Here is a 22,411-nt window from a genome sequence, read left to right on the forward strand (position 1 = left end):
CAACTCACAAAGGGAAATATGCCCCCTTCTCTTTTAAAATGCCAAAGGCAGGTGCTAAAAAGATTAATAAAATGGAGGGCATAAATGCTGGGCCCTGTCCCTCTGAGCCAGTCGGAAATGCTAAGCTAGATTGCCCCCTGTAGGATGGTCTGTTAAGGGATGAATATATATATATATATATATATATATATATATATATATATATATATATATATATATATATATATATATATATATATATATATGTAGCTGCTAAAAAGGGCATTAGGACCCTGAAGAGCTCTCGCTCGCTCGCTCTCTTCGCTCTGCAGGACTGAGCAGTGAGACAAGAGCTAAAACAAACAGCTGTGACTGTACGAGCCAGCCAAATAAGAGGGAGAGAGAGAGAGAGAATATCCTATCACCACTCCCCCCCATCAGTCTCTTCTCTCCCCCCCCCCGCACCTCTCATACATCTGATCCCCACCCCACTCCCAGATCCCGCTTTCTCAGTTTACTCCGGGTCTCTCAGCATGAGGAGGATCCGGGCTAATGCCATCGCCATCCTGACCGTAGCCTGGATCCTGGGCACTTTCTATTACTTGTGGCAGGACAACAAGCCTCATTCAGCTGCATCCAGCCGATCGCCAAGCAGCGGCGGCGGCAGGAATGGGCAGAGATCCACGGGCAAAGCCGAGATCCACAAAGAAGAGAGGACTATCCCCCTCATCGTAAGTGTGTGGCACGGTGATCTTCCAGAGGGGGGTGACCTTTGGTTTCATCCTCATCCTCGCAGCAGCAGCAGCAACAAACCCTCCGCGCCGGCGAGCGCGGTGCAATTGCGTTGGCGCAGCTCGCTTTCGGGTTGCTGCTCCGGCGGCTGCTGCTGCTCGACTGCGCAGGGAGCGCGAGGGATGCTCGGCGCCGCCGGAGCATTAATCTCGTTTGCGGAGAGATTGGCAGCGGCTGCTTGAATGGATTTTTTTTGGGGGGGGGAGAGATGGAGGAGCGGGAAACGAAAACGGAGGAAGAGTTGCCTTTGCATGGCGGGCTTTTGTATTTATTCTCGCATTCTTGCTTGGGTAACCATGGCAGCATTTACAATCGGGGAAGAGCTACGGAGTGGCGGGAGGAGAGCAGAAAGCTCCCTCCGGAAAGTGCGGGGAGCCTTGGCCGCCGAGTTGCCCCCGGGGTCAGCTCAGCTCCTCTGGTTAAGAACAACGGGATTTCTTTTCTTGCTAAGGGGCGAGGCGGGGGGGGGGGGGAGGAAGAGCAGCAAGCTCCGGGAAAGAGGTGGCTTTGCAATCCGGATCCGGCCATTGCGAAAGATGCACGTCTTTTGTGCGCCGCCTTAATTGAGGCGCCTTGCGGAAAGCGAAGGATAAATGCAATCATAAATATTGAGGAGGGCGCCTGTTGCAAATGGGGCTGGAGTTAGTGGCTCACAAAAGGAAGGCGCCTGTGCGGATTCTAGGGTCTTTGACCTGTTAAGGACTGGGGAGGAGGGATGGTGATGTTCTTGCGTTCGGTGTGAGCAGCTTTGGAGGGGCTGATGGAAGTCTTGCTCCTGCTTCTCTGGCAGATGAAAGAGGCATCTGTGTGTCTGCAGGCAGGAGAGGCTGTCATGTCAAAATTGGCAATACTTCGATTTGGCTGGCTTCCCCAGCTGTGAAATGTTGGGTCCTTAAGGGCCAGTTGGGATGTTCCTTTGCAAGCTGGGATTCCGCCTGGGGCTCTGAATCGCTGCTAGCAATGTGGCAGCCAAAGGAGAGAGGGATCCTGTGCCCTGCTATGAAAGTCCATCTGATGCAAGGTGAGGTCCTCATGCTGGTGCTTTTGGCATTATGTTAGTAGTGGGGAACCAGATGAACACGGGTCTGACATCAGGCATATTCACTAGTAACATTCATGTCAAAAGTGGCCATCAAATGGGCTGGGTATTAGTTCATACCAAGAGAAAAAAAAGAGGCGCTATCCAGTTGATTTGGATTTATTCCTTCCTCACTTCTACTGAGATGTGTGAGATGAGGCTTGCCACGAGCTCCAGAGTGTCCCAAGATTTACAGATCTCATTGTGTGTGCAATGAATGAGTCACACAGTTTCTTTTTTTCTCTACTCCTCAGTAGCAGAGAGGAGTGCTCAGCAGTGTGCTTTGCATGCAGACGGTTCCATGCTAAATTCTTAGCATCTCCAGTTAAAGTAAAAGAGGTGGCAGGGCTGGGAACATCACCTGCCCGGTGCTCTGGAGAGAGGCTGCCATCCAGGATAGACAGCACAGGATATAAATGTAATCACGCCATTTATATCTCTACTTCTCTTCGGAGCTCAATGTAGCTACATTGTTCCATCCCCTCTGCTTTATCCTTGAGTCACAACAACCCTGTGAAGTTGACGAGGCTGAAAGATAGAGGGGGGGGGACTGGTCAAGGTCACCTAGTGAGCTTCATGGCTAAGTCCAATACTCTAACCGCCACACCACAAATAGAAAACTGCTTCATTTGTAATGTGTGAAGATGCCCTCAGAGAAAACCCACTAACAGTTCCTACATGTTTAGCTGATCATACAGGACTAGCTGCCACAATGGCAAAAATATATGAATGTGCAAACTAAGTCAAACCACAGCTTCACTTGTTCAGAGCACAAGAATCCCTGCTTGCTCAATGGTCAAAACTATGATGAGGCATTCTTGGTCTTTTGCATATTCTTTCTGTGCAAAATTCTATGCATACATTCAAACTAGCTGGCAGCCTCTGGATTCTGTCTGTTGTACAGGGTACTGTATCAACAGTCCCCTTTGCAAAGAGCTGCACTTTGCTCTTGGTGACCCTCCCATCATGCTGTTGCGATGCGAGGAGGCTCCTGCTCTCCCTTGTGTGAAGGGAAATCATAGAAGCCTTTCATCTCTGCTAGATGAAGGCTTCCTTCTGCCAGAAGAAAGCTGCCTCTTGTTCAGGCTGGAAAATATCCTAAGATAAAAGAAATACATTCTAATAAAACTAACAGAACATTTTTGGGATGACCTGGCTTAAAAGCACTTTAGAAATTGCAGTACGTCATTTAATCTGTGTATCAAATTATTTCCTGGATGAAGAGATGAATGTGAAATAAAAGAAATGAAAACACATTGTGGGCCTTAAAAGTGAAGGCACTGGATGTTTAGGAGGTGGGTCTTAGACTTGTCAGTGACAAGGATGGGGCTGCCTTCCTTGCTGAGTCTCAGCTGTAGAATGGGTCTAATAAACTCTGGGGAATAGTTTTTAATGTTCCAAACACTTGGGTACTATAGTACACACTATATATATATATATATATATATATATATATATATATATATATATATATACTATATATATATATATAGTATACTATAGTATGATGATTTCCCTCTATTGCTATCATCATATATCCAGGAACATGGTACTATTGTGGTCTAAGGATTTAGCACATGCACCTCCATGGAACACAAATGTGGCATTTCTTAGCCCTTTGGTACGGTATATTCTTGAGGAACACCCAGCAACCTTGGGAAACAATTGCGCCTCCATTTATTTTTGTGTTCAGAACCAGGCAGCAAAGTAATATATATTGTATGACACAGGAATGGTTTATATTTCATGTGGATGGCCGTAATATTTCTCTGAAGATTTTGTATGGAAGGTGGTGAAAAGGGTTATGTTGTTATTACAATATGGACTGCACAGAAGCGTGCAAAAGGTACACTTGCAAGCGGGTGTAATTTTAAGTTTATGCAAAGTAGAATAGCATTGACAGAGTAATATTGCAAATGTAGTAAGATGCAGTAGTAGGATTATTATTATTGCTGGATGTAAGCAGGGTTTACTCTTCACACCTATTGAAACAGAGACATTTCTACCTTTTCCCTCACTCCCTTAAGTATCTGAGTTGATGGTATGCCTGCTCCTCATACTTGCTTCATTTTGCGGGGGGGAGGGATAGAAATAAGGATGATTTTGAAGTATGTAGCAACATATTCTCTGTAATGCAATCTTGGTGATATATTCTTTCTGAACTTGACCAGTGATCACTTTATTTCATGAAGCAGAGTGGAGAGATAGAGACTCTTTTATGAACGGCTGTGTCCCTGCCCCCTCCAGTGCATACACGGCGTAGTTTCCACAACATTGTCTGCTACCGCTGTAAGCATCAAGCCAATAAAAATGCCATATTCCTGCTGCCATGACCTCAAGCAGTTGTGCTTTTATTGATTTGGCAATGTAGTGAGTTGGTAATGGGACTGTACTGGGATGTAATGTGAATAACAAGCAGCTCCATTGGTCACCAGATTGCTTGATGTGGGAGGGGAAAGTAGATAGGCTGGAAAGCAAATCTCAAAGCGGAAAGGCAAGTGAGCAGAACAGAACAGATGGGGAAGGAATGGCACCTTTGTCTTCTGTTTTTCTTGAATGGGCAGTAGGGTGATCTTCATGTTTTGAGAACTTGAGGCCTTTAGCTCTCAACACATTAGGTACTTGTTCTGTTCACACTTCGGTGTGAATCCCAGACTCTTTTCCCCCAGTCTCAGGCCCCATCTGCACTATACATTTAAAACAGTTTCATTCCACTTAAAAGGCGATGTCTTGCTCCAAAGAATCAAGAGAACTGTAGTCTGTTAATGGTTTTGTGAGTTGTCAGGAGCCCCCTGTTCCCCTTGCAGAGTTGCAGTTTCGGAGTGGTTTTGCTGGGGGGAAATATTAAAGTTCAATACCCAGTACCCTGTGGGTTCAACCAGGACAGCCAATAAGATCCAGACTCCAATTGTCAGTCCACCCCTCATCTATTTGCTGGTTGAGGTTATGCCACACTGGTCTTGCAGTGCCTAAATAAATGACAGAGTGTCTGGATTCTCTTGGCCTTATAGGCTGAACCTGCAGGACATTGGGTATTGAACCCCAATATCTCTCCAGACATGTTAACAGTCAATCCCTCTTCTTAGTGAACTCTATAAATTATAGCTCCGTGAGGGGAATAGGGGTTTTCTAACAACTTTCAGCATCCATAGCAAACTACAGTTCCCAATATTTTTGGAGGGAGTCATTGTTCTTCACTGGTGTTACAGTGCAGCTGGGCCTTTAGACAGGGTGGCTAATTTTTAATTCAAAAAGACTGACCCTCTGGAGGAGGCCAGGGGTCCGGTCATCGACAAGCAGAGGCAAGGTAAAAACTGTCCGAACATATGTTCTGGCAGAACATAGGAAGCTGCCTTATAATGGATGAGACCATTGGTCTATCAATTGTGAGCACTGACCAGCAGTGATTTTCCAGGGTTTCAGGCAGGAACCATTCCAGACCCTGTGTGGGATTGAATCTGGGACCTTCTGCCTAAGCTCTAACATGGAGCTGTGATGGGTCAGGGAGCAGAGGCAGGATAGAGCCCGTCCCTTCTGAGTGAACTCAAATCCACCACTGCCCTTTTCACACTGCCCCCTCCAGAGCATATTGTTCAGAGCATTGCATAGAAAGGACCCCAGTAACAGACTAGAAAGAAAAGCTGCTATTCCTGACTTTTTTTCTAGCTCTGAACAGGGTCTCTTTGCTCTTCTGCCCATTCTGATTCCTGAATGTTAAGTGTGATGAAAGCTTTATGAGCTATTAACTGCCCACTTGAGTACTTTCTCTCTTCGAATAGGAGGTGAATGGCAAAGAGTCTAGGGTCGCCTCCAGGCCGTCAGTGATTTGTGCAAGAAATTAAATCAGTCGCATACAGTACTGGAAATATAAGTTTGTGCAATTAAAGCGGATTAAAGTGTTCTGTCACTCTGGTGCAACAAATCCATTTTTTTTATTAAAAAAGCGGGTTTTTGGGGCTAGGAAAGTGAAGGGGAAATGCAGTAAAAAAAATAGTTAGATATGTGATTGATTGATGGGAAGATATATGGTGTCTGTGCAATGGGATGATTACTCATCGCCATATAACCTCCCCGTAAACAAATCAGAATAAATGCTCAATAAAGGATAGACATTGTATAACCTCCATGCAAGTTTTGTGCAAACAAATCCGGATGAATGGTCAATAAGCCCAGGGAGGGGAGGGGAAGCAGGGTGGGGGCCAAAGATTACAAGGGCGCTTCCAGACTGCCACTATTTTCTGGGTAGGATTTACCGGTAAGTGAATTCTGGCAGATTCGGGTTGTTGAAATGGATTTGGCATTCTTGTGCAACAAATCCTCTTCCCAGAAAAAGAATCTGAATTTTTTTGCAGTAAGGAAAGCAGTGGGGAAATGCACTGGAAAATGGGGGTTGACAATTGCTTCATACAATGTCATATAACTTCCCTACAAGGAAATGGAGATGGCAGCTCAATAAACAGCCGCCCTTGTATAACTTTCCCACAAACTTTGTGCGAACAAATCAGGATAAATGCTCAATAAATCAATTGTCTGGAAGTCATCTCTGTCTGCCTTGCTAAATACGTAGTAAATAAGAGAATACCTTGGAGGTCAAGTGGGAGTGAAAGAAAGAGTCAGACTGCTTTCATCTGCTTTGTAGATTCTCATAGTGTACATTGTATTCCCCTGCCCCATTTTTTCCTAGTCTACAGATTAAGTGAGTATGTAACTTCCCAATTCCTGCAAACTGGTCTTGCTCCAGCTCCCTTAATAAACTAGCAGCTCTACAGAACAACAGGAGAGGATTTACTAGAATGTAAGAGCCAATCACTGTTCAAGCAGCCAGTTCTATGTCCAATTTTCCTGTTTTTGATGGGTTGTAAGTCCCAAGGACAGCTTTGAATTTGGAGTTGTGATCCTAACCCCTTGGTACCTGGGAGTAAACCCCTTTGAATTCAATTGGACTTACTTCACAGTAGACATAGTTAGGATTGCACTTAGTCTGGAGCCAGTGAGTTTTAGGAGTAGCGGTACTGTTGGTGGTACCTGTCTTGTCTAAAGAGACATTAGAGTGTGCCTCTGGGGGTTAAGTCAAACCGCTGCGTTAGGAGCACTGAAAGGACCTTCTTGGGGCACAAGCTTGGGCAATGTGTATGGAGGTCCTGGCCTGCCCAGACGACAAGTCTTGGCCTCGCTGCTGTGGTCCAAAGGAAAGCAGAGCAATACATTTGGCACCAGCTTGGCTGCAGGAGTTGCCAGAAGGAGGCGTACTAGGCGCCATGCAACTGTCTAAGGGACTCCACTCCGCATTTATGTAGGGTTTACTCCTTAGCCTTTTATTCTCCTGAAGACATCTTGCCAGGTAGTGGATACAGGTTGAAAGTGCTTCTTTGCCTAGTGTCCTTTTGAGTTCATTCCCTACTCCAGTGAAAATTCCTATTGAAAAGAACACTGGCATGGCAGAACTGGGAATGTACTAGTTTGGCTGCTTGGTAACCGTAGTCTCACTATTTGTTCAAGTGATGCTTTTAGTGTATTTTAATATTTCTGTTGGAAGCCACCCAGAGTGGCTGGGGAAACCCAGCCAGATGGGCGGGGTATAAATAAAAAAATATTATTATTATTATTATTATTATTATTATTATTATTATTATTATTTGCTTTCGGCACTTCTCACCTCCTTAGTTTGAACTGCACAGGCTTCTCAAGAGTCACCTGCCTGGTTACCTATGGTGAGTAAGAATCACATCCAGGCGACCAGAAGAATCACCTCCATCTGGCCCGGGGGGGGGGGGGAATCAGTGTGCAAGAACCTGTGCAGGGAGCTGCTTTATACAAAGATAGATCAAAGGTCCATCTACATAGCTCAGTCTTGTCTCTTCTGACTGGTGCTGTTTCTCCAGCACTTCAATCGGGGGGGGGGGGTTCCAGCCCTACCTGGAAGTGCCCTGGTTGAACCTGGTCTCTTCCGTGTGCAGATCATATGCTCTGCTACTGAGCTAGGCCACACAGTGCAAGGGGGCTAAGTGCTGTTGCTTTTTGAATGAGCTGGGGGATAAGAACCTGTGCGGACTTACTTGCAAAGTCGCATTGCAGCTAAAACGGATTCTTCCACTTTCTGCCTCTCGTTACAAATGTTCACATGAGACACATTCCAGTCTAAAAGGCATCCCCAGCATCAGTTGTGAAAACTCTTCTTCTAGCAAGAGGGATGAAAAGCAACAATGGAAGCCGGGAAACAATTTTACAGCAATGCATGCATGAATTCCTTCGCTCTTAAAAATAAACACTCCACTGAGAGTCTTCTGAAGTTGGAAGTGGTGAGTCAGGCCCAGGAAGGTGGTCTGCCATGTCAATATGTGTGTATGTAGGAGCAGATGTATTTATCTGGACTCACATGCAGATGAATTTTACAGTTTCTAGGATGGTGCTATTCAGTATATAGGTTGAAGATTGTGAGTTTTACCCTGTCTAAAAGATTCCTGCACACAGAGCACTTACAGACCGGAGGAAATATAACAACAGAACCCACCCTATATGGACTAGAATATTTATATACATACATATTTAAAAGTAGCTGTAGGCTTTTTCAGCATGTTCAGCATGTTTCTGAGTGTGTGTGGGAAACCCCACAATCATAGCAAAATAAGGTTAAAACAAAAAAGCTAGAAAAGGTATCATCCACTCAGAAAAGTCACTCCAGGGGAAAGCAGCAAAGGGCTGCTTGATGAAAAAGGGAAAATTTTGCAGCGGGGCTGGCTAACCTGCAGATCTCCAAATTTGCCTTCTACCTCCCATCAGCTACAGCCAGCTTGGCCAGTGCTCAGCGATAATGGGAGTTGCAGTCCAGCAGGCCATCTGGAGGGCCAGTGGATGATGATGATTAAAATTTGTATACCATCCTTCATCTGTAGATCTCTGGGTGGTGTGGAAATCTCAAGCAGTGAAGCTGCAGGCTTTCCCCCTGCTCAGTCCCCCATGTTCAATGGATGCCTGGAAGTTGTGGGAGTGGGATAAGGCATGGTGGTGCATGGTGTCAGTGGAGGGTTCAGTCTTGCAGCTCGGCTTCCCATTAATTGTGTGGAGCGCCATCACACAAGTCATGTGCGGTTGGGACTTCTGTACTAGCCAGATCTAGTCTGATGTACAGTATGTACTGAATCAGCAATATCAAGTGGATGAAAAGCTTTCTTTTTTAAAAAAAAATCACCCCATACTTAATACTTCTTTTAATTTTGTATTGGCCAAAACAGAAATAAAGCAGTTGTTGCACTTTCAGATCTGGACTGCAGTTTTTAAAACTCAGCAAATCTCTTTCTCCAGATTCCATGAAAGCTGCTTGAAATAATAGTTTATGAAAGATTAACTAGACTTCAGACCATTGAGATCTGCCTTCTTTTTTCCTTTGAGTCTTGAAAGGGCTCTGTAGTCAAGCTTTCATGGTTTGGTTTTTTTCTGAGATCGTAAATATACAACATTTGCTAGGGCTGCCATATGCTCGGAATTTCCCAGACATTACTGGGATTACAAAGGCGGAATTGGCATTCCGAAAGGTGGCACTTTGTCCCCACCAACTTTGGGGTTTGTTGAAAAAAGCTCAACAATTTGCGGGTCTTCCTGGTTTCTCCTTTTTGAAATACGGCAACCCTACATTTGCACACATTGAAAAAGTGGAAACTGGCAATAGAAATTGCTCAACCGGCCTCGTATGAGGAGGAGAGAGGGAGGCAAACCTGCAGGGCCTGTGAAAAAGTGCAGGGGTTTTAAATCTGAAAAACAACAACTATAACAACAAAGCTGAACTGGGTCAGTTGTTCAGGTTTTATTTTCGTTTCTCTGAAAAAGAGAGAGGATGAGAACCAGATCTCAACAGTGCCATTAACAATTTTGAAATACGGGGTGCAGATCTAATCAGCATACTTTGCAAGTGCGTGTTGTGGTTAGAGCTGGGCTGTGAGCGTTGTATGGAATATGAGTTTCTTGGCTCCGTGGAAGGGCAGGATGCCGTGTGATAAACAACTGAACAGTAAATAAATGTGAATTTTAAAATCTGTATACAGGTATGTGAAATACAAGTATTTGTCTGCTTCAAACCCCTTCAAAGTTACTGTGGCTTTGGTCATCCCCACCCCCCCCTTCCTGGAAACAGGAGGATAAAATCAAATCAGCTGTGAGGTATTAATGCTGAGGAGCCAAGGCAACCAATATGTTCTGTCCTATCTTTCCAGGAAAGTGGTACGACATGAGCTAAGCTAACCCAAGCATTGGGGGCAGCAGCAGCTATTTAGAAGTGAGATATATCTGTGTGTTTCTCTTCAGGTATGACAGAAAAGAATATATGTATATTTCAGCTAAAATTTGGTGAGAAAGCAAGTTCTTGAAAGCCTTTGCACTGTAGGATAAGAAGAAACAGCGCTTTGTATCTTAAGGATGCTTCCAGGCAGCTGTTTACTGTGTGCTCTTCATCCAACAATTTTTATTTTTATTTTTATTTTTCAGATCCACACAACAATATCAAATTGCCAGCCTGCAGTTTCTCCCCATTTAATCTGGATTTACCCTTTCCAGGAAAAAATGAATAAGGTTTTTTTTTTGGGGGGGGAGGGAACCTTGTTGCCAATAACTCATTTACGATACCTTAATGACTCTTATACAATATTAAGCCTCCTGTCTGGCAGTACTCTAAGATATGAAAAATTGGAGCTCAAGAGTGCCAGGAGGGTCCACACTCTGGTTTACCTTCACAATCCGAGATGTGTGTGAGCTGACTGTGGTTCCCCCCATGACAAGAGCATGGTTTTCTTCAAGTGCTTAATAGCTTTCTTCAGGCTGAGTCATAGAACTGGCCATAGGTTTTGAGCCCTACCCTTGATAACCTCTGGTTTAAATTCAGCCCCAGAAGCTTTTCATAAAGCAAGAGTTGACCCCCTTCCTCAAGATTTTATAATATTTTTATTATTGCTTTGGCACATCACTATTATTTTGATTATACATGCAAGATGCCTTGGGTTTATGAGGAAACTTTATTAAAATAAATGCATATAAAATATGAGGTGAGATTCTGGACCTTTTCTAGAGTCTGGTAAGTGCTTCATAATCCATCTTTGCAACGTGGCCTTGTCAGTCATTTTGTTTTGTCCCCTTGTTTATCTAGGGTGTTTGTATCCCACCTTCCAGCATCTCATTTCCAAGGTAGGTTACAGCAGATAACAACAATAAATGAAATCTATAAAAAACAGTGAAAACAATTAAAAATAATAGCTATAACATCAGACAGACAGCAGCACCAGAAGCTGCATTTATTTATTATATTCATTGCTTGCCCCTTAATGAAAGTTGTCTGGGAGGAGCACCATAAAAATCACAAAACTCTAATAAAATGCCAAAGTAAATAACAGCACACTATAAAACAGAGCAGCAGATAAGCGAACAGGGATTAAAACAGATTTAGCTGTAATAACAATCAAAATGAGGTGAGCAACAAAAGAGCTTCTTCACAGGGTTGGAGGATATAGCGACACCATTATGAATGTAAAAATGTTCAACTTTAAGCCAATTTGCAAACAGGGTTCCTCCAGACATCCTTTGTATTTCATGTTCATAATAATTTGTGATTTGTTCTCTTGATGCGTTCAGGGCAGTCACACAGGAACCAACTTTAAATACTGTTTGCACCTGCAGAAGCTTTGGATGAGTCACACTGATTCATTTCCAACTACTGTAATGCATATCCCGTAACTTCCTGCTAAAGTCTAGTTCTTTTCTTGTCCCGCTTTTGCTATGCTATAGCCACTCTGGTCCGGATGGCAATAATGCGATAGCAACTGGGAAGCAGGTCCACCACTAATGCACTATTATTGTGTTGAGAACATGCTGCAGAATACAACAGCAATGAAATGCTAATCTGGAGGGGCCTACAGATTTTTAAAGGCAATAACATATAAGCACCAGGTGAGTCTCGCTGGGGAGGACATTCCATAGCTATAGCTAAGGATGGGGGGTGCTGTGGAAACGGCCTTTTCCCTTGTGGTTGCCCTCCTTAACGCAGATTGAAGGGACACTTTTAAGACAGAACCCTTAAAAAGATGGCCAGAGACTGATAGAATAATAAAAGCAAAAATATACTTCATGTGCCTCATGATCTGAAACCTGAAAAGTAGCTATGATGACACCAGGCACATGTTTCTGAGGAAACTTTCTCCAGCTGTCATCTACCTAATCTTTGAAGGGGGAGGTCCTTGGGGAAGAACCTATGAGGAAGATCTTTAAAATATGGGACGGTTTTTGTGAGAGTCCTTCAAATACCCTGATGCCAGGCTATTTTAGGACTTCAGAGGTTTGCATCAGCATTTTGAATTGTGCTTAGAAACATACTGGAAGCCCTTTTATAGCCTCTGAGAGACCCTGAAGGCTGAATATTCATTTGAAGCCCCTCTTCTCAGGGCACCCTAAGTCATTGCCGCCACCCCCCAAGTTGGACTGTGTTGTCTGTCAGTATTGCTGAGGCAAAAAATGGGCATTATACACTCAGTCTCATAAGTCCTGGGCTACAAGGTTCTTAACACAGACCATAAAATTGTAAAGTTGCAAGGGATCCTGAGAGACATCTAGTCCACCCCCTTGCAACGCAGGAATCTCAACTAAATAATACATGACAGGTGGCCTTCCAACCTCTGCTTTAAAACCCCCAAGAAAGGAGAGTCCACCACCTCTTGTGGGATTCTGTCCAACAGCTCTTGCTGTCAGAAAGTTCTTCCTGATGTTTAGCCAAAAATATACTTTCTTGTAACTTGGATCCATTGGTTCAAATCCCAGACTCTGGAGCAAGAGAAAACAAGCTCGTTCCATCCTCCACGTGACAGTCCTTTAGATATTTGAAGATGGGTATCATCTCCTCCTTTCCAGGCTGAACATATTTTGTGTTCACTGAAGTTTTTAGTCAATGAAGTCTATGAAGTTTTTAGTCAATGAAGTCAATGAAGACTTTACATTTAATGCATTGTAGTGACCCAGACCTTGGAGAGACCTCTTCGGAAAGAGAGACTTGGGGCTTCACACAACACCCAACTCCCACTGAAGACATGGAGAAACCCACACTGGTCCAAAGGCTGGGGAACCCCATTTCAGAGAAGCCTCTCCTCCAGTGACCCCATCTTAAGCCCTGTTTTGATCCCTGATTCTCCCCCATGATGCCCAAGGCTCAGGACTCAAAGATGGTGGTGGAGCAGACAGGAAGTCCAAAGTTGCAGGTGGAGTACTCTGTTGGCTGCTACACCAGCACTATTGGCAGGGGTCTTCTGAGGAGCAGGGACCTCCTTGGGAGGAAGGATTGACTCCAGCAAGTGACTTAGCAGAGGACTAGGTAGAGGCACTGGTTTACTTTTCTTTGATTTTCTATTTTATTGGTTATTTTGTCAATACTATTATATGCTAATAAATACTCCACATTATATTTACACATTTTCTGCTCATGTAATACAACATTGGAATAATGATTTATGTTTCCGTCTTCCTGATTTAATTGCTATTGTAATGTTACCACAATCGAAACAACCTATTTAAATGATACAGACTTCTTGTTTATCATTTCATTACAGCTGTTGTTAATTTTGTACATTGCAAAAGATGGGGTTGGCTTAGGGCCGCAATTCATGCTGTTTGCTCCAGGCGCCAAGAGACCTAGTTCTGGCCCTGACTGCCGTTCCTTGATCAGAAATGAAAAGGGGAAAGAGAGCGAGGGACCATGAGGAGCGATGGGGAAGTTAAACATCCTTTTGACTGCATCCCTGGTATATAAGCTTGCTAGACTGCAACCTGGCCTGAACCTCTGAGCGCCTAATAGCTGTGTGACAATGAGGTATTTGGCAGCTGTACTTCCCTCCATCATTTTGTAATATTGAGATGGAAACAGCTGCATCGATGGGACTTTCCCCTGTCAGAAGTTCTAAAAGCGATCCAAGATGGAATCTGGCACCGATAAATGAAGGGATTTTGTTGCAGTTTGTCAGCTGGAGCAACATTCATGCTTGTAGCGCAGAGCATTTAGCGTAGCACAGATGTGTCATACCCTCCAGCTGCACCTTTGGAAAGGCATAATATTTGTGTCCTCACTATACGTGCCGATTGCTGGTGTGCATCACGGCATCCTTGCCAAGGTTGGCTTACTCTCTGGTTTTCTTGAAAGCCCGAATGCTGCAATGCTGTGAGCGTGTACTAAGATGTTGGCATTTTAAAGCATTTTAATATAATGGGTGCGAGACGCGGTTTGTGATCTATCTATGTCCTCTAAATAAGAAAATGTGCTCTCTCGAGTTGTGGGAAAATATTTTGAACTGTGCTTTAAAAATATCTTGGCAGGAGCTCATTAACAGATACTATGAAAATTTGCCCTTTTATAACCTTTTATTTCATCTATATAAAACAGATATGCTTAGTTTCTTTTGGCAAATGTTGGAGACTGTGCAGCATTATGGTCTGCCTAAATGGGGGCTCAGAGTGCCTTTTTTCCTGGGGGGGGGCACGGGGACACATATCCCTAAACATTTTGTGAATCTTGGTACTTTTGTCCATTTGTTGTAATTATTTTTCCCAATTTGAACTATAAAATGGTGAGTTAAAACTTTTTTTATATATAGGGAAAAAAGCACTGGGGGCTCAGAGGCTGCATCTCTGGATGCTGCTGCTGATATAGGGCTGCCATATGTCTGGGATTTCCCTGACATTACTGGTTGGGCAGAAGTGACACCCAGGAGGAATTTCCAGAAGGCAGTGGTCTGTCCTGGATCTTTGGCAAGTAAACAACTGAGAAATAGTGTTTTCATAACAAAAAGCTAGACAGTTTTGGGGTTTTTCCTAAAATGAACTCAACAACTTTGGGGGGGCGTCTGTATTTTTACTTCTTGAAATACGGCAAGCCTATGGTGATAACCCTCCCTTCACTAGTAGGTTTCCAGGCAGGTTACAACCATCTAAAACTTGCAGAAAACCTTTAAAGCAGGAGTTGGCAGGTGGTAGGTCATGATCTTCTGGTAGATCTATGGCTGAATTGCAATAGTTTGACAAGAGTTTCTAATGTTCATGGTGGAAAGTTTCAGCAGTAAGCAGCAACTCCTCCCCTTCCCTAAATTAGGCTGCTGAGTAAAACTTAGGGCAGAACCTGTGTCTCTTCAGATGTTGTTGGATTCCCAAATCCCATCAGCCCCAGCCAGCAGAGAATCATAGAATTGTAGAGTTGGAAGGGACCCCAAGGGTCATTCAGTCCAACCCCTTGCAATGCAGGAATCTCAGCTGAAGCATCCATGACAGATGGCCCTCAAACATCTAGGGCTCTAGTGCTCTCCCTCTCCCCAACCACTACAGAGAAGGCCTTCTGCCTGGTTCCCTATAACTTTGCTTCTCACAAAGAGGGAACCATCAGAAGAGGACCTCAGGCTGAATGATGGGGGTGGAGACGCTCCTTCAGGTATACCGGGCTGAGGTCATTTAGGGCTTTAAAGGTCAGCACCAATACTTTGAACTGTGCTCGGAAACATACTGGGAGCCAATGTAGGTCTCTCAGGACTGGTGCTATATGGTCTCGGCCACTCCCAGTCACCAGTCTAGCTGCCACATTCTGGATTAGTTGTAGTTTCCGGGTTGCCTTCAAAAGTAGCTCCACGTAGAGAGCATTGCAGTAGTCCAAGCGGGAGATAACCAGAGCATGCACCACTCTGATGAGACAGTCTGTGGGCAGGTAGGGTCTCAGCCTGTGTACCAGTTGGAGCTGATAAACAGCCACCCTGGACACAGAATTGACCTGCACCTGGAGGTCCAAAATGACTCCCAGGCTGCATACCTGGTCTTTCAGGGGCACAGTTACCCGGTTCAGGACCAGGGAGTATAGTGGTGGCTCTTGCTTCCCAAGAATGTTTCTGGAGGCACTGCAAGAGCCGCTTAGTCATGGGGCAGTGATTAAAGAAGCAAAAGGTAAACAAAACCAGTTAATAAATCTTCAATGCCTCCTAGGAGCAGTCCATGATTGCTCCATATTGTTTTCTCTGCTGCTCTGTCTTGTTCAATTTCAAATATGTCAAACCATGTAGTGCTCCTCCTTTTCCCAACCAGATAATTCAAGAGCTGATACATCTCCCTGCCTAATCACCACCATTACAGTTCCCTTGCCGAAATCCCATCACTGCTTGTATGTCTCCACTTAAATCACTCTGAACACCTTCTCCCTTCAACAATTGCTTTGCCTTCTATCAAAAAATTCAGAATGCTGTATAAAGAATCTTCACTTCCCCACTGAAACAGTTGGTCTCCTTAAAGTTTACTGCAGCGCCAGAAGAGCCACTTTTCCCTGGATTTATCCCGTGGTGCTAAAGTAAGATTTCAAGGCTTGCATCCATGTGCACAAAGCCTTAAAGCAAAATTGTTGTTCCTGATCCCCATTGGGTAATCATCCTCTGTTAAGCGTAGTAGAAACAGTTAGCCTTCTGCCCGGGAACTGGATGACATCATCATTTGTGATTTAGTTGTAACAAACCACTTGCAAAAGTCAGACCTGTCTCAGCTTTGTAAATATATTGATGCACGCATTAAATACTCTATGCAACGGTCCCACTCACATGATTATTGACCTTTAGACATCACTGCGGCACTATCATACAAATGAACAGATGCAAAAGCAGCTCCCACAGGCTGTGGCAGTGTTTAAAGGGGACCAGAGTGTGTTTGAGACTGTGCGCAATGCACACATACTCTACAGTGTAGTCTACAGGCATGAAATACAGTATCCGGCACTGAAGTTGGTTCCTATGAATCCCAGCTTTATTATTATTAATGTCAAATTGTCCTTGCAGAGACTTGGAAACATAAAGACGGTGGCCTAGTTTAGACATTAATATATCTGCCCAATATGCCAAGCTATGAATAAGCTCCTTGCCCACACAGCTCCTTTGTGGCATACTAGAATGCAGCGTGGAAATCCTTAATTAACCATAGATCCCCGCCTTGTCTGAACTAGGAAACTATGGTTACCAGTTTCAGAACAAACCAGGATCTTAAACCATGGTTTGAAGTTGGTTTAAGATCCTGACCGGTTCTGAAGCAGGTAACCATAGTTTCCTGCCTGGAAACTATAGCTAATTAAAGCTTTCCACATTTCAGGTGCACCCAGAAGGGAGGAGGGAAACAGCTGCCACATGTGGGCACAAAGCTCATTATGTCTTGGCTCATTAAACTAATATAGGAAAAACAAAGATTTTGGACAAGAATAGAATACCTGCTATCATAGAATGTGCCAAACAGCCTTTCTTTTGGCAACCTGGAAAAACCTTGCTGGCAGATATGGGAAGCAGAACTGTGAACTAGATGGCTGCAAGGCAGTGTTATAGACGACTGCCTTTAGACTACTGTGGGTTTCTCCAGGACTTCTGTTGAAGTCTCCATGGAACCCCAAGCCTCTTCTTCCGAAATGTCTGTTCAGGATCTGGGTTGAACAAAATCCTGACGCTCACTGGCAAGACCCAGGAAGGTCTGGCAGAGGGACACCTCCACCTAATCCCACTTCCTCTCCGGCAGTGCTGATCAAGGGGTTAGGATGATGTTGTAAGAGTGTTATGGCACTCATTTCTGTCTTGTGGGCTTGCCACAGGCCACTGCAAGAATAGCGTGCTGGACTAGATGATCCAGTGTTTTTCCTGCCTTCTTCCTTAGCACAATCTGACTTAACAAAAACAAAAAAGGATGGAAGAGTAGCACCATCTCCACAGGTGTAGGAGCTTTTAGTGCCACTCTACCATCTGTTTAAAGAGGTATGGTTTTGAAGTGGGCAATGAAGTATTAGGCAGGTGCATTGAGATCACAGCTCAGCACATATTATTTGCACCGGGAACCATTATACAGTATTGCCCTGTTTATATTAATGAAATACCATAAATGAAACAGTATTATAATGCTGTAATTCTGGTTCATTTTGAAACCCTTTCTGCTTACCACCTTTTCAGCTGTGTGGACTCCCCCCCCCCAATTGAACACTTCCACTCTACAGTCCAAACCAAATGCTGAACGCAATGGGAGGGATTCAACGTCACACCCTTATGATCTTTCTGTGAGTGCAAGCATTTCTACTTGCCAGACAGAACGACCCCCCTCCTCCCCCTGCAATATGCTGTTCTAGGGGTTCTCCCAACCCTGCAGAGCAGATTCGGTGGAGCTGCAGCAGGGGAGGAAGGGGGAAGCCCCATTGCATTGGTGGGAACCCTTGTGCTGGCTTTCACTAGCGCACTGGGTTAGTTGACTCTGGGCCTTGGGGGTTCTCTTTTTGGCATCTAATGGGTAGTAAAGGACAGGCACACTCAAAGGCATAAGTGAGCCATGCTAAATAAACCACTGTGTAAGGGAATTCCTCCCCACAAGTTGCCGTTTGGGTAAATTGAACTTTCCCCTTCTCATCTCACAGCAGTTATGTCACACCCATGAGAGTGGAGGGAATACTGTGAGAAGGATATACAGCAAAGTATCCCTGATAATGTGCAAAGTCCGTTCCACTTGAACCTTACAGAGACAGAACTGTGAAGGCTTGTCCACACTTCCACTTGTCTTGTGCCTAGAAAGAATGGGTCCGAGAGGTTTTCCACTTGTCCCAGGCTCTCTAAGCACAGGTCTGAGTGGTTTTCTGCTTGCGTCGCTACTTTCCCTGGGAAAACCCACTTTTTAGCGCTGAATTGGAACGAACAGCAATCTGCTGAAAACCCACTTACCATTTGCTTCATTTCAGTGGTAAAGAGCAGGTTTTCCCGGGGGAAAGCTGCGGGGCAAATGAAGTGTAGAAAAGCCCTTAGGAGCCGCCCAGGCCTTGTCGTCTTCATACCCTTGTACTGCTGATCTTAAAGATTAACTCTTTGGGAGATCATATGCAAAAAAACCCACACACCTGTGATGTATTTGGAGATACACTACACAGCTCACCTTTAAACATTACATGTTTACTGAGGCATAAGAGCAACAGAAGAGCCTGCTGGATCAGGCTAGTGGCCCATCTAGCCTAGCATCCTGTTCTCACAGTGGCTAACTAGATGCCTGTGGGGAAAACTGGAAGCAGGATTCAAGCACAAAAACACTCTCCTGTGGCTTCCGGCTACTGCTATTCAGAACACCTGTGCCCCCAGGACATGGTGTGAAGTGAGAATTTGTCTCTTTTTTCCTGCTTTCTTGCTTCCATGGAACATGAGGCAGCCCGTGAAATCAGTTTCAAAATCCTGTTTTAGGAGGCTGCGACAAGATGTCAGGTGGCTTTTCATCTCCTTGTCTTTCTTGATAATCCAGTGCACTTGTTTTATTTTGTTCTGAGCATTTTGTCTTTTAAGAGTGCTTTAAAAAACTATTCATGTTGTGGGACTATCACACAGCGTAACAAAGATGCACTCCAGCAACGCCGCAAAAGGAAGAGCCTGATGTGCAGTTGTTGTGACCCACATGTGAATGGGGATTTATCTTGAGCCATCCTGACACCCCTGCTGCATAATTAACTGGAGCCTCTCCTAAATTATTTATCCCCTACATCTCTTCAGCGGCTTGTAAATCTTCTTTAGTACTTTCTGATGAACATTTGGAAGTGCCCGTCTTTCGTCGGGGGATGGATGCGCATATGACAAGGTGGATGGTTGCAGTCAATGTCAATAACAGCAATGCACAGTGGTCATATTTTCCCACTTGTTTGCTGCTGTAAACCAGAGGCGTTGTTTCGCTCACAACTGGGATAAACTGCATCATTCATGGATCAATAAGTGATCTCTCTTATTTAGCAGAAACTTCTGTTCCACCAGGCCTCATAGGCTCTCCTCCAGGCATTTCTTGTTGGTTTCAGTGCTGAAAAGATAGGAATGGTACACACACAGCATTCCTCTTTGGGGTCATGCTAGGCTTATGAAATGCAGTTTTTATTTTGTACCGTATGTGCTGCTGGGGAGGCAGAATCTAATTATGAAAGCTGCTCCATAGCTCAGATTAGGAGCTGAGTGAGTAGGATTGGGACAGAAGTACAGTGGTACCTCGGTTAAGGAACAGTCCGGTTTAAGAACAATTTGGTTTACGAACTCCGCAAAACCGGAAACAGTGTCCCGGTTTGAGAACTTTACCTCGGTTTAAGAACGGAATCCGAACGGTGGAAGGGTACTGGCGACGGGAGGCCTCATTAGGGAAAGCGCGCCTCAGTATAAGACCGGTTTTCGTTTAAGAACAGACTTCCGGAACTGGTTAAGTTTGTAAACCGAGGTACCACTGTATTTGATTCCATTAGAATTTGCCTCTTCCCAGCTAATATGCTCATGACTCTCACATAGCAAATATAATTTACTCTGTTAGCCGAGGCTTTCTTCTAGCTTTTTTTAAAAATTGATATAGTTTACGGTAATTCAATCAGTTTGTGGGCATAATATGACAGGTTTCCCCTTCATGCAAACCAATTTCTTTGGTTTCTTAAAAAAACAAAAGCCCTATACTGGCGGTGGGGGGAGAATAATAAAACGTGACTACCTCCACCCCACCCCACCCCACCAAAAGTGACTGTGGGGAGGAAGCTGAGACTTACATACAAAGATGTAGACTTTCCCCACAATGTTTATTTATTGAAATGTCTAGTCTGCCCCATCTCATGAGCTCAGGATGGTAACAATATGATAAAAATTGTGTGCCATATAGATGTGCCATGTCTTTGAGGAAGCTTGTCTGTGCTGTAATTTGATGGCATATGGTCAAAGATTGTACCAAAGGCGATGCTCCCTGTATTCCTTAAAGTATATTGAAACAATTGCACCTACTTTCTGCCATCCCTTTAAATTAAATCTGAGCTTTTCTTCTGGAAACATTTGAGTCAATAACCATGGTGACAGTCTAATTATGTTAACGTGATTGAAAGGCAATTTTGATTTCCTGAAACAGTATCAATGTTTAAGCAGAGAGGATTTCAAAAGAGTCTGGGGGTTTTTGTCCCGTGATAGGATGTGATGTCATTCAACATTCAGAAGGATTCCCTCCCCCTTTATAAAGGTATATCTTGTTGATTGTTTGTCCCATACTCTGTATCTGGGCGGTGATCACGCAACACAAAAGTGCTCACGAATGTGGCTAGCAGGGGTAATGGTTGGAGGAGACAACCCGTAGCAAACTTAACTTTTCAACAAATGGGAAAAACTATTATTATAAGAATCAAATAATAATCTAAAATAGCATGTGGCACAAACACATTTCAATGGCATTGCGATATAGAACAACACGTCATAACATCAAAACCCAGGTGTAGGTAACGAGAAGGATTTCTATATTTTTGCATTTTTCTTACATTTAGGTAATCGTCAGGATTATCATTACAAGCAGCACCCCCCAACTCTGGACTTCTGCTACAAATCTGAATAATGAACCTTTTATAAGCCTCATATTTGCACACCTGGTTGGGAATTGTGTCTCACTGCCTTCCCAATGAGCAAAATGAATAAAGTCACTCCTAACTGTTGAAAATGAATCTGTTGCTTTTGGGTTTCTTAGTGACTTGCGGTGGCATGTGAGTTTATCCAAGTCCCAAAGTTTTGGTGTACCCGTTCTGGCTATTCAAGACCTGCAGCACCTTTGCAGTGCTTTGCAAAACTCAGATCTGCTGCCACAAGCATAAAGGTTGCTCATCTCGCATTATTGGCCGAGGGAGCCGGCGTACAGCTTCCAGGACATGGGGCCAGCATGACAAAGCCGCTTCTGGCGAACCAGAGCAGCACACGGAAACGCCGTTTACCTTCCCGCTGTAGCGGTACCTATTTATCTACTTGCATTTTGACATGCTTTCGAACTGCTAGGTTGGCAGAAGCTGGGACCAAGCAACGGGAGCTCACCCCGTCGCGGGGATTCAAACCGCCGACCTTCTGATCAGCAAGCCCTAGGCTCAGTGGTTTAACCCACAGCGCCCCCTGCGCCCCCCACAAGTATAAACCTAATCAAATCCTTAGAAGGTGTTTCTGCATCACCACCAAGAAACCAGGCAGGAGAGACACAGGAGTCAGACACAGCAGTTATACTTGGCAACAAGTCCCCCCCCCCCCCCGCTCACTTACATGTGTGGGGCAGTCTGTCCTGGCACTCTCAGGTCTTAGATGGCACTGGGTGTTTGTGTAAGGAGCCAAAGGGAAGGTGCTTGTTCAAGTTTAAAGCAGAGAATTGTTCTCAAAGTGCTGAAGTTCCTATCTTTGTTGTAAGGCCAGATTCTTTTGTGAACAGGGCTCCCTTTATTTGCAGAGTTCCCTTTCTCCATAGTTCACTAGTGTTCCCCCGATTACCTCTTAAGTGTGCTTCACACAAAGCCAGAGATTTGCAGCTCAGCTTCATGCTGTGAACCCTATCATCCAAGTTGTGGTCTCCCTGTGACTGGCAGTGATCTCTTGTAATTGGGTGCTCACTTACAACATATCCTACATTTGGACATGAGCGGAGCTGCCATCTACATGGAGGTTGCTGTTTAAAAAGGGAAACCCTCTCAATGAAATCAATGGGATGTACCGGTAAATTACTTGTTCCTAGTCTGGGGCAGGTATGAACTTGTGCTGTCAACAGGGGCAT

The 22,411-nt window shown here is 44.4% G+C and overlaps 1 protein-coding gene across 1 annotated transcript in view; it reads left to right on the forward strand.

Annotated features, from left to right (window-relative positions):
* The first annotated feature begins 266 nt into the window (after positions 1–266).
* GALNT16 (polypeptide N-acetylgalactosaminyltransferase 16) overlaps positions 267–22,411 on the forward strand; it is a 150,251-nt gene continuing 128,106 nt past the window's right edge. The window contains exon 1 of the mRNA XM_035113536.3: positions 267–710. Within this exon, the coding sequence (XP_034969427.3) occupies positions 513–710 (198 nt within the window). The 5' untranslated portion in view covers positions 267–512. The remainder of the gene's footprint in view (positions 711–22,411) is intronic.

This window comes from Zootoca vivipara, chromosome 1 (genome assembly GCF_965207765.1).
Source record: "Zootoca vivipara chromosome 1, rZooViv2.hap1.1, whole genome shotgun sequence".
Classification (NCBI taxonomy): domain Eukaryota; kingdom Metazoa; phylum Chordata; class Lepidosauria; order Squamata; family Lacertidae; genus Zootoca; species Zootoca vivipara.